The 13230-nt window shown below is 44.8% G+C and overlaps 1 protein-coding gene across 8 annotated transcripts in view; it reads right to left on the reverse strand.

The window, feature by feature from the left end:
- Positions 1-9245: 9245 nt before the first annotated feature.
- Positions 9246-13230, reverse strand: part of ARHGAP19 (Rho GTPase activating protein 19) — an 82313-nt gene continuing 78328 nt past the window's right edge. For all 8 annotated transcript variants that reach the window (XM_082406538.1, XM_082406537.1, XM_082406541.1 and 5 more), the window contains one exon: positions 9246-13220. In XM_082406538.1, the coding sequence (XP_082262664.1) occupies positions 13216-13220 (5 nt within the window). In that variant the 3' untranslated portion in view covers positions 9246-13215. The remainder of the gene's footprint in view (positions 13221-13230) is intronic.

Consider the following 13230-nt stretch of genomic DNA (forward strand, 5'->3'; position numbering starts at 1 on the left):
CTTAGCTGAGTAATCAGGGTCCCTAACTGTGGAGGACCAGCTCCAGCTGTGGCCCTCCTGGGCGGCCCCCAACCCTTGGCACCAACTAGGCACCCAGCACCAGCTCACTCTGCACCCTGCCAGGCAAGACCGAATCTGCCTTTCTGCCTAGATGTCTCCCACTCCACACACCGGCTCCTCCCCTTCCCGCAGGGAGCTGCCCCTCTCTTTCAGCCCCTGCATTCCACACCCACGACTGGTCACAAAGTCCTCACTCACTGCCACCTCTACATCAGCAGTTCTCAGTGTTGTTCCTGGTCCGGCAGCATCGGCATCACCTGGGAACTGGTCAGAAATGCTAACAGACCAACTGAATCAGAAACTCCAGGGGAAAAGCCCAGCAATGCTGCAACACATCCTCCAAGCGATTCTGATGCTCAAGTTCAGAGCCACTGCTCTACAAAACCCCGCTCAGCCACCAGGCCTGTTCTTCTCAGCTCCTATGGTCAGGTCTCGCCTTCTCCCCTGCCACGCCCTCCATCCTGTGACCCCCATTCTATTGTGAAGAAACTCTCCCGGTACTTGAAACTATCCTATTCTCTTCCCCTTCACCACCTTGCCCACAGTAATGCTGACCAAACCTCAGTCATAGCAAACCTCTGTATTTCTGTCACACAGGCCGGCCACTTTTCTATTTCTTACTCAACAGTTTTAAATTTGACACTAGTTCAAATATACACTTTAGCCTGGCCCTAAAGAATCTATAAATTCAGTGTACAAGTTATATTTTTCTGTTGCACATCAAAATAAACACTATAAAATTTGGAGAGTTCATTCAAAGTACCACCTAAAAGTCGTTTTGGGGAAACAGTGCCTTAAGTGTGGGCTGGCTCTCCCAAAACACACTCTACCCACCCTGCCCATCCCCCAGAGCCTCAATTTCTCCTTTGCCTCTCATCTAACTCCACACTTCCATCAGTACTACCTTCCTGGACCACTTAGTCCCACCCTTTCATCCACCCGCCCATGACTCTGACATCCCTGAGGACTCCCCATGAAACATCACCAGCCCAATAAATACATACGGGATGACTGAACTCTGGGCCACCAAGATGTCCACGTCTGCTCCACAGTACCCCAGACCCCCATCCTTACATACTCTGCTCTACGCAGTACCTCCAGGAAGTGTCCCTGGGCCTCCCTGACCCAGTCTTTTCACCTTCTCTCTAAGAGCTAAACCCTTAAATCATTAGTACCCAGTTAAAAATAATTTCCTTCATGCCCCTCAAAATCTAGTCCAGGCTGATCTGGACTAGACACACACACACACACACACATAGACTTTCTATTAGGGTATAATATACATCGAGAAAAGCACACATAAGTGTACAGTTCAATGAATTTTCACAAACTGAACACACCTCTGTAACCAGCACCTGAGAACTTCCTCTTTCCCACTTGCCATTAATTACTGCCCACCCTCCACTCCCACCCGAGAATGAGCACTCTATTTTCTAGTAGCATAGATTCATTTTGCTCTTTTTTTTTTTAATTTATTTTTATATTTATTTTTGGCTGTGTTGGGTCTTCGTTTCCGTGCAAGGGCTTTCTCTAGTTGCGGCAAGTGGGGGCCACTCTTCATCGCGGTGCGTGGGCCTCTCACCATCGCGGTCTCTCTTGTTACGGAGCACAGGCTCCAGACGCGCAGGCTCAGTAGTTGTGGCTCACGGGCCTAGTTGCTCCGCGGCATGTGGGATCTTCCCAGACCAGGGCTCAAACCCGTGTCCCCTGCATTGGCAGGCAGATTCTCAACCACTGTGCCACCAGGGAAGCCCCATTTTGCTCATTTTTGTATTTATATAAATGAAATCATACGGTATGCACTTTTATGTCTGGTTTTCAGCCATATTGTTATATGTTAATTATAAACCATTTGTTCTCATGGCTGTGTAGTATTCAAAATTCCACTGTATTACTTTCCTATTCCTGCTGTAGCAAATTACCACAAATTTAGTGGCTTAAAACAACACAGACTTATTATCTTACGGTTCTGGTGGTCAGAGGTCAGAAATGGGTCTCCTTGGGCTAAAATTAAGGTGTCAGCAGGGCTACATTCTTTCTGGAGGCTTGAGGGAAGAATCTATTTCCTTGCCTTTTCCAGCTTCTAGAGGCCACCCATATTCCTTGCCTCATGGCCCCTTCCATCTTCAAAGCCAGCAATGACTGGTTGACTCTTTCTCGTATCACATCACCCCAACCCCGATCCTTCTGCCTCCCTTTTCCACATTTAAGGAATCTTATGACATTTGGCCCACGCTAGTAATCCAGGATAATCTCTTTAAGGTCAGCTGATTAAGCCCTTAATCCATCTGCAACCTTAATTCCGCCTTGCTATGTAGGATAACATATTCACAGGATGTGAATATCTGGGCGGTGGCCTTATTCCACCTGTCACATCCACCACGCATCTGTCCATTGTACTGTTGATGGGCATTTGGGTCCTTCCAGTACGAGACTGTTGGTGAGCATATTTCTGTTGGGTATAGACATATCAGTGGAATAACTGACTTATAGGCTAGGTGGCCAGCTTTAGCAGACACTGCTGATTTTTCCCAAAGTGGTTGAACAAATATAACACTCCTACCAGCTACATATGCATTCTATTTGTGCTCTGTGTTGCCACACTTGGTATTTTCCATGGCTCTCACAGACACCAGATGCTTCCTCGCCCCTCTGCCTTTCTTCGTGTCTGCAGGGCCCAAAATGTTTCACCCCCAACCATCCATGCATTTCCATTGCTGTTTCCAGGAAGCAAAACATTGTTGGAGAAAATCAGGCCATTTTCTGACCCAAATCACAGATTTGTGTGGCTACCTGTGGGCACTTATGGCCATTCAACAAGCCTATTACTTATAGAATCTTATGATGACAGCAACTTCAGGGGCCACATATACTCCATCCTCCCACTCAGAGCAGTTATATCACATGCACCATGGTTGGTCTCTCATGTGCCCTCCAGAAAAGCTTCCCCAAATCTCTCAGCTGGGCTCTGTGCCCCCCTCTCTGCTTCGACAGCACTCAGCTCTACCTTGCCACCTCCCACATCACATTAGAATCCACTGTCTCTCCCAGTGCGCTGTGTCACAGGGGCAGAACCCAGATGATTGGACACAGCTCCTGCCCTTGCATCTGTCGCTCAAGGCAGGAAAGCTCAAGTTCTCCTGTGTTCCTTACTGACAGGCACCACCACTCTCAGCACATTTTCATCCAGGAAGGAACCAAACAGCTTCCCCGACAGATGATCTTTCTATTATTGGACAGGTCTGATCCAGTTCAGTACATTTACTAAGAGCCTCCACTGTGCCAGGTGTTGTATGAGGCACTGTAGAAACAGCATATGAAGAACAGCTCCTGCCTTCAAGGAACTCGGGTCTCCAAAAGCCTCACTCTTCTCATTTCCTGCCATGGGTCCCCAAAACACAGAAACAAGCGTCCTCCCTCCTCCACCTCGAAACAGATACAGTCAGCCAGGGAGTGAAAGGAGGCAGAGTCAACACACTAACTACAATTTAGGAGATGGGATTAGTGACAAAAATAATCTCCAGTGATAGAAATGAGATGGTAGCCTGGGGCAGGCACAGGGGGACTGACTGTAAAGTGGCACAAGAGAACTATCTGGAGTGATGGGGAGGTCATACCCCTTAACTGGGGCGTGAGCTACAGGGATGTCTACATCTGTCAAAACTTAGCAAACAGTACGCTTAGGAGAGTTGATTTTAAAAGAGAGATGGTTTCAAGTCTCCGCACTGCCTCTCACTGGATGGATCATCTCAGCCCCAAGTCACCATCTTTCCAAATCTCTGTTTCTGTCTGTAAAACATCGTTTGTGAGCTAGTTCAATGATTTTCAGGACTGATTTTTAAAAATCTTACTCTAAGCCAGAGACAAGGGAGTTCCCTGGCTGAAGCGGGCGTGGGGAACCTAGTGTCCTCAGACCCCCTTCCCTCCTCACAAGGACCCTGAGGGGCACCATTACTGCTAAGTCCCAAACAGATCTGACTGGCTCTGATTCTGTGTCTGTCTCTGCTTCAGACTAAATATATCCCCTTTTCCTCCAAACCAGATGGTTTCCAGATTCCTCTGGAAAGAGCAGACTTGGGAGAGGGAAGCAGAGACCAGGAAGAGGACTATCCTCTCCTCTCCACTCTCCTCCTCTTTCCTGGTTCATTCAACGCAATACACACAGCAAGTGTTCAAGAAGTGGCTGCAGTACAAGACCCCTCGTTAGTGGTCAATTTCAGCTACATTCAAGGACTTCATAAAGCCTGGATTACTAGGGCATGAGGTTTCCACTAAATCCCAGGGGCTTTTCATCAGGGAGAGGCAGAAGGCCCTGGCCCTGGGTCTCCAAGCTGAACAGAATGACTAATGGGTCCTTATGCCCAGGACAGTGGGTCATGGAGGAGGGAGGTTACATTTTTAATGTTTTCTCTCCTTTTCTGACTAGCACAGCTTCCCTTTCTGCTTTCAGTAGTTCCCTGCATCTAGGAATAGAAAAAGCCTTTTTTTTTTTTTTCCATTAGACCTTGTCAGTTTTACTCCAGTGGGTTTTTAAAAAAATGAAATAACAACTTTACTGAGATATAATTCATATACCATACAGTTAACCCATTAAAAATGTACAATTAAATTTTTTAATATATTCAGAGTTGTGCAACCATCACCACAATTGATTTTAGAACATTTCATCATGCCCAAAAGAAACTCCATGCTCATTAGCAGTTATTCCTCATTTCCTCCCAACCACCCCAGCCCTCGGCAACCAACCACGAATCCACTTTCTGTCTCTATGAATATGCCTATTTTGGATATTTCATAACAATGGAATCATATAATATGTGATCTTTTGTGTCTGGCTTCTTTCATTTAGCATGTCTTCAAGATTCATCCATGTCATACAGTATATTAGTACTTTATTCCTTTCTATTGCTGAATAATAGTCCATTGCGTGGCTATACCACATTTTGTTTATTCACTTATTTGTTGATGGACATTTGGGTTGGATCTACTTTTTGGCTACAATGCATAATGCTGCTTTGAAGGTCTGTGCACAAGTTTTTGTGTAGACATGTTTTCATTTCTCTGGGGTATATATCTAGGAGTGGGGTTGATGCATTATATGGTAGCCTTATATTTAACCTTTTTTTTTTTTTGAAAAAGCCTTCTTAATACCCACAAATTTCAGTTTCCACACTTCATAGCTACATTTTCACCCATATGAAAATACAGGACACACACTACCTACTGTGAATTCATTAACTTAAAAAATATCTTGATGGATCACAACATGGACAAACACTAAAGGGCAGCGCCCCTCTGGGAGAGAGGCAGTGCTTGGCATACACCCTGACAAAGTGCCCTTGCAGGAACCCCACTGCCCCCAGGGCGGCAGCCCACTGGTACACACCAGTGAGCTGGATCACACTGAGGATTCCCAAAGCCAGCCATGAATGGCAGGAGCCAATCCCAGAGAAGCCAAAGGATAAACCTGTCACTGCTTTTCCTCTGTCCTCCCCTCTCCTCTCCAGGGCAGTCTCAGGACTAAAAGAAAAGATGTGGCCACAGAAGCTGATGGAGTTGAGGAATAGGTTCTGGGGGAGAAAGGACAGCTTAGGATTGGAGCCCCAGGGGTTGTGGAAAATAGTAATATAAGTCATATATGTAATTTAATATTTTCTAGCAGCCACATTAAAAAGATAAAAAGAAAGAGATAAAATTAATTTTAATGGCATAATTTTATTAACCCAATATATCCAAAATGTGAACAAGTAATCAATATAAAAATTATTGAGACATTTTTATATTTTCCTTTCCTTACTAAGTCTTTGAAATCTGAGTGTATTTCACACTGAGAGAACATCTCAGTTTAGACTGGCCACATTTCAAGTGCTCAGTATCCACCTGTGGCCAGAGGCTGCCATATTGGGCAGTGCATATGGGGAAGCAAAGAAATGAGGAGACTCTCCTTGAGTAGTGCCCAGCAGTCAGGGGGGAGCAGGGAGGTGTGTTTCAGTGGACGCCCGCCCTCCTGTGTCTGAACACCATTCCTGGAAGGCACACAGCTGCTGCCATCCCAGAGCCAGCACTGAGCAGCTCTGGAGAACGTCCTGGGCAGAACTGGGACCCAGCCAGAAGCAGCACAACAGTGTGCAGATGCCACGTGGGGCTCATGGGCCAGATCCCGACCGTGGAGGACTTGTGTTTGGCTCCCACGTGTTTTTAAATCTCTTGAAGTGGTTGTCGTTTTCATGACTTTACATTTCCTTCCTGGTTCCTGTAGACATTGGGGTGTGTAACCCCTGCATAAGACCACGGATCCTAAAGTCGGGCAGCCCTGCATGTTAACCTTGACTCTACCACTTTTTAGTTGACAGTAGATACATTAAACTCTTCATATGTGTCTTTTACTGTAAAATTGGAGATAAGAATACTTCAGAGATGTATGACTTTAATGAGACAAGGAATTAATTGGCTAGTACAAAGCTTGGTGCATAATAAGCACTCAATAAATTGTGGCATTCATTTCTCATTCACAGACATGAATTGCTTAGAATCCATACTATATTCCTCTTCCAGTATTGGAAAACTGGGAAGTACATGCGCAGGAGGAGTTCTTAAAAGCATCCCCGGGCTTCCCTGGTGGCGCAGTGGTTGAGAATCTGCCTGCCAATGCAGGGGACACGGGTTCGAGCCCTGGTCTGGGAAGATCCCACATGCCGCAGAGCGACTAGGCCCGTGAGCCACAACTACTGAGCCTGCGCGTCTGGAGCCTGTGCTCCGCAACAGGAGAGGCCGCGATAGCGAGAGGCCCGCACACCGCGATGAAGAGTGGCCCCGGCTCGCCGCAACTAGAGAAAGCCCTTGCACAGAAACGAAGACCCAACACAGCCAAAAATAAAAATAAATAAGTAAGTAAATAAATAAACAAACTCCAATCTCTTTAAAAGAAAAAAAGCATCCCCCACTTCTGTACATTGATATTGAGAAATGGCCTCTGTGCTCACAATTTTAAGGCAGTCTGTTTCCCTTCTCTGTTGCCCACCAGTATGGCTCTACTGAATTAAGCATTCCTCAGTACCAAGGTATTGAAAAGACTGATTTCCAGGAATAAAAGGGGAAAGCTAACAATGACAACAAGGGCCCCTCCTGCTAACCTCCATGCTGGTTCCAAGGTCGAAGTCTCTGGGGATCTGGGCATTGGATGCTGCAGATAAAGGATAAGATATTAATGATCAACTTGGATCAAGACTTGGCCATTGTTCAACCCCAATTTTTGCTTTCTGTTTTTGCTTTTTATGGGGAAATTAAGAGGCTGTGACTTAAAAGAAGCATCTAAACAAGCCTGATGGTCCCATCATGACCCTCTAGCCTGGGGCTCAGGCTTCTTCACCACTCCTACCCCCCGCCACGTGCTTCTAATTCAGGAATGTAAGTGGGAGCAAAAGTGGGCAGCCCGCCACAGGGCACAAAGGCCCTGGAAGGGGGGAAACTAAGGAAGATTCTTTCTTCCCAGTTCTCTCTTTTCCCATCACCCCTTCCCACTGTTTGTTTGTTTTTGTTTTTTTGCCGCACCGCACGGCACGTGCGATCTTAGTTCCTCAATAGTTCCTCAATGAGGGATCAAACCCACGCCCCCTGCACTGGAATCGCAGAGTCTTAACCACTGGACTGCCAGGGAAGTCCCCCACTTCCCAATGTTTAATGCACCTCTGCTTCTTCATTCCTTTCTGTGATTCATGATTAACGATTATGTGCTCAGCACTGTACCAGGCATTTTGATCCTCTTCCTGTTTTTCAGAATAACTCCTGTCCCTCCACCCCTTTTTCTTTTGCATTACTCTTGTTTCCCATGTACTATCTGTAACAGTCACTCCACATTTCACTCTAAAAGAACAGAACTGGCTCCTTCTTCTATAGTAAATAATACGAGTTGGTCCTTAGGGGATGAGGAGAAAAGGGACAGTCTAAGCAGCACCTAGGGAGCTAACACAGCTCAAGAGGAGCACATGGGCAGGTAATGGAGCAAAGACAGCAGCAGAGTTTTTATTTCTATTCCGAATTTAAATAATTCCTTTGTTATCAAAAATAACTATGTCAGCATCAATAAGCTGCTGATTATAAAATGTATCCTTGGCAGAAAGAGAAAGAATTAACATTTAATGGATACTTGCCATCTGCTAGGCACTGTGTAAGGCTAGTGGTTCTCAGTATTTAGTGGTCAAGGACTCCTCTGGGATTCTTGTGGAAGCTCTGAAATCTCTCCCTTAGAAAAATTCAAACATACACAAAATTTTACATAGAATTACAGGAGCAAAAGATTCCTGAAGCACAATCACAGACTCCAGATTAAAATCTTTTATGCTAAGTCCTTACCTCTGAGAGCATGGCATCATTGAGACGATATTGTTATCCCCACCTTACAGAGGAGGGAACATGCCCAAGCTCATATACATAAGTGGCAGAAACAACATTTCAACCAGAGTTGTCTAAACACTACAACTTGCTGGCCTAGATGAAAATGTCACTTGGTTTTTACTGTTACTATAAATATCACTCCTTATTTTTAAACGAGGAAATAAAGATTATGTGTGAAACTGAAATCTGTGCAAAGCATTCTAGACTCAGCCAAGGGAAATCAGGAAGCTCAAAATTCCCGGAGGTTCCAATCCCATTTCCTATCAGCCAAAAGCCCTACTCCCCCTGAACCCACCCACCCAGCTGGAAAACAAACCAAAGACGCACTTTTCTTAGATTTCATATTCCTCAGAACAAGAGGCAACCTCTATCATAATAGCTCAATTAAACTCAAAAAAAAATTTTTAAGAGACAACCTCTCTTTAAAATAATCCATCAGGGCTTCCCTGGTGGCGCAGTGATTAAGAATCCGCCTGCCAAGGCAGGGGACACGGGTTTGAGCCCTGGTCCCGGAAGATCCCACATGCCGCGGAACAACTAAGCCTGTGTGCCACAACTACTGAAGCCTGCGCACCTAGAGCCCATGCTCCGCAACAAGAGAAGCCACCGCAATGAGATGCCCGCGCACTGCAACGTAGAGTAGCCCCCGCTCGCCGCAGCTAGAGAAAGCCCACACGCAGCAACAAACACCCAACGCAGCCAAAAATAAATAAAATAAAATAAATAACTTTATTAAAAAATAATAATCCATCAGTCAAATGTGAATTAAGAGACCAGTCAAAGCCTATAGATATGAAACAAAAGAAATTTAATTTCAGAATATTACATGAATATAAAAGAAAAACAATGCATATGTTTCTTTACAGTTACATATATATATAAATATATATATATGATATAGTTGAATAAGAATGAAAAATAAAAAATGGTTAGACAGTTAAGAAACCTTGTGTCTCTTGTTAAGCAGGCTTGGGGAGAGCGAAAAGGCAATCCTTGCTATGAAGAAAGGACCCTGGGGCAGGGGTGTTTTTCCCAAACAGTTCTGCTGGTCCCCAAACATGTCTGGGGGAGTGCTCAATGGCTCTTTAGCACCTGCTATGGCCACGCACACTCCAGTTTCCATGGTAACCCAAGCACTCAGGCTATTAAGTACTTACTCCACCTCCTTGCTAGCCCACCCATCCACTCTCCACCTGTGGAAAGAGTTCAGTATTACCTGTCTAGGAAAGCCAGCTCTCCTATAGTGAGTTTTAGATTGGATTAATTACCACTGGTCTGAAAAGCTTGTGCATCTTAGAAACCCAAATCTTCCCCAAATTCTAGAGCAATCCTGCCAATTGCTAGTATCCAGTTTGGATCAAGGTCCTGTCTTCAGTACCAAGGCTTCCAGATGCAGGAGGGCAGGGACGAGGCTCTCTCCTGGGGAAAGGAGTTCTACTTAGAAAAGACTTCAGAATGAGAGCCGTCAGTTTCAAGCATCTGTGTGAGGCCCTGTATGAAGGAAGCAGATAAAGTCTAGAGAAGTCATTCCTAAGATGGCTTCCCCAGTTATGCATGGTCACACAGCTAGTCACTCTGGGACCACAGGTTCTCCTAGAAGGCAGTGTTTTAAACCGTATCCTAACATAGGTTTCTGTGAGAAAAGCTGAACAGAAACACTGCTGTTCCAGAGGAGAGAACAGCCCTGCTCTGACACTCTGGAACCACTGGCTTTCTTACAAGCCAGCAAAACAGCCACCTCTGGAACACCCAGTGGTCAGCGCAGTTAACCCTATACTACTCCATTTCCCAAGGGTACCCCCTCGTCATTCCTAACTCTGGAAAGACATTCAGGGTAATGAGCTTGTGGAGGATCAACTGCGGATTCAGTTATGATTCATTAGATACCACCTCCTTTAATATGTTTTGGCACTCAGGTACAATCAGTATCACTTAATCCTCTTTCACTGCTGCAATGGAGTCTTTCAAACCAGATTCATTGGTCCCAGTGCAAAAGTCCACCATTGTAAAAGGTTAGAAACTCCAGTGCCCATGGTTTTCACTGATTCAACCAGTATAGCTCACCCAGTACAGATCTGAATCAAGGAAGTGGTCTGCATTTTTTATGCTTGAGCCCTCTGGCATAAATACACTGCCCCATATTGATATCACATCAAAACCCATTGCAATTGACCCCAGAAAGAAATGAAATTTTAAAAGCAACAAGAGGCATTTCCAAAGAGATTGTTCCAACACAAAAAATAAACATAGAATACAGATTTTTAAAATATTATAGATTTTAAAAATTGTTAAATACTGGCTCAAAAATATCTGCCCACCAAGTCAGAAGGGCAACAGTACCCTTCTGTAGCAAATGCTAAAGGGTTTTTGTTTTTGCAAAGATTCCACAGGATTAGAACAGTTATATATTACAAGGCAGAAGGTTACGCTGTTTATTTCTCAAATTTGGATTCCAACTAGTTCACAGCTTCTGTTAAAAAAGAAAAAAGAAGGAAAAGACCTATCATACCCTTACAGCAAGGGAAATCATATTTAATAAATACTTTAATGAAATACACATACCCAAACACACAAATAAACTGCCCAAGGGGGCAAGCTATATAAAAGCATGTGACAGACATCTCTCACCACCCCAGCCCCGGAACACGAGCCTGGATTACCAGTTGCATTCAACCAAAGAAAGTCTCTTAAATCTCAGCTACCTCCCTTAAATAGAACCACAGAACAAACTCGATGACAAGGAGGTATCAGGTCACTGCTCTGCTCTCTCCACCTATGCCAGACCATGTTTAACAGACCACACCACTACGGAATGAGGCACTTAGACAAATAAAGAAAGCAAGTATCAAGTTAAGGGAGAACACACTTTAGCCTGGTCATACCAAAAGGGGTCTCTGTTTGAACTCACTGACAGCTGGTGCAAGGAATTTTATAACAAAAAAGTCAAATAGAAGAACCCTCCACAAAGGAACTTGCAAATAAGTATTTTTAAGAATGATATAAAACTGCTCTAGAGAAAGGGGCTTCTGAGCAGTTTTATACTCCTAACCATCTATTGTTCACAATCTATCAAGTTGGACAGCCACATTTTACATTTTTCTCTACTACTGCTGTTACAGCAGCAGAAGAAACAGAAAATATGGAAGCCAGGACTGACATCCGGATGCAAAACCAAACTGTGCTCCCCAGAGTCATCTTTTGTTTCAGCAACAACACAGCATTTCAACTGTTTAAAAATAGGTCAGCAAGTCATGGTTTGCTGGGCAACTGCCCCCCTACCTCATCGCTGAGGCCTGACTCAGTTCCGGCACACAGGGTGAGAAAGGTTACACACCTAACAGAGCAGGCACAGACTAACACTCCCACCTGCCCCTGCTGCGCTCTGGGCAGTGAGTTCCCACACTAGATCAGAGCCATCCCACTGCTCACCTCAGACACATGTGAACATCCCAACCCAGTCAAAGCTCCAGCCCATCTCCAAACTGCTCCCCATGCCCATCGTGACAAGGAGAGTGGTGGGCCAGCAGCCGCCCTTGAACATGGGTGATAAACCACAACTGCTTCCAAATAAGGGCATTCTCTCCTTTAAATCTCTCAGCCCCGTGGAGACTGATGCTCACTTCCTCCCTCTGACTCCAGCTGGCTCTCAGGAGACGGTCCAGCCTGCACACCTGATCCCTTAGAAGGATGCAATATAATCCCACCCATCAAGAGTTGTCCTGGCCATAAAGCCAGCCCCATCCTAGTCCCCCTCCAGAGCTTCCACTACATACAGGAGTTTCAGCAAGCCTCAAGTGAGCTGTTGGTGACATTCCCTGAGTCCCAGTGATTTGTCACAGAAGTACTGGCACCACACTGGCACCAGAGATGTTTAGGCAAGAGGAAACTGAATGAAGGAAAGGAGTTCAGCAACCACACAACCATTTTGACATCACTGAGGAAAGGGGAAGAGAGGAAAGGAGAGAGGATGGAGGGAGGGAAGAAGGGCCACAGTTTAACATTATTTGTTTAAATATTGTATCATTCTGAATTCTCCTTTTTTGATACTGCAGGTCAAATACCTACAATCTCAGGCCCAAGAAATAATAAAAAATTTCCAGGAAAGCTATAAATTCTTTGGACACAAATAGGTATTGAGGAGTAAAGCCTCATAAGATAAAGAGCTTTCCCAAAGCTTAAGGTGAAAAAGAGAGGAAAGACATCTGGCTTAGAGCCCACTTTGATTTTTTACCTTTTAAAATACACAAACAACAAATAAACAAGAAACAATAACCAAAATATCCCCCAAAACTATCAAAATAGAGAAAAGCCCAAGCTATCAGTTAAAAATAACATCAATCCACCAGGATTGACAGCACTTTTTAAAAACATCACTGGCAGTTGAGCACAGATTTCAAATGTTTTAAAAATCGAATCTGCCTAAACAAATACGTGGAATGAGCACAGGAGTCTGCCTGGTTCTACTCATCTACTGTGCTGTCTAGGCTGATTTGGCTGGTTAGTGGTTTCCCCATAACATTTTTTTTAAAAGAGAGAGAGAGAGTCGCTAGCACTGGTTCAGCAGGCAGAGTCTGTAGATGTCACCCACTGAGTGGGGTAAGAGGCGTCAGTCAAGTCACAGGATTAGTTGGCTTTCACAATTCAACATGCAGCAAGCAAGCTGCAAGTCCAAGCTTCTCTGTGAGTGGTAATGGCACCTGGCCCACAAAAGAGAAAATTCTGGGTGGACAACAGGAAACCTCTGGATCCTTCAGAGGAATCCTAGGCTGAAAGAGA

Source organism: Balaenoptera borealis (assembly GCF_965194805.1).
Source record: "Balaenoptera borealis genome assembly, chromosome: 10".
NCBI lineage: Eukaryota > Metazoa > Chordata > Mammalia > Artiodactyla > Balaenopteridae > Balaenoptera > Balaenoptera borealis.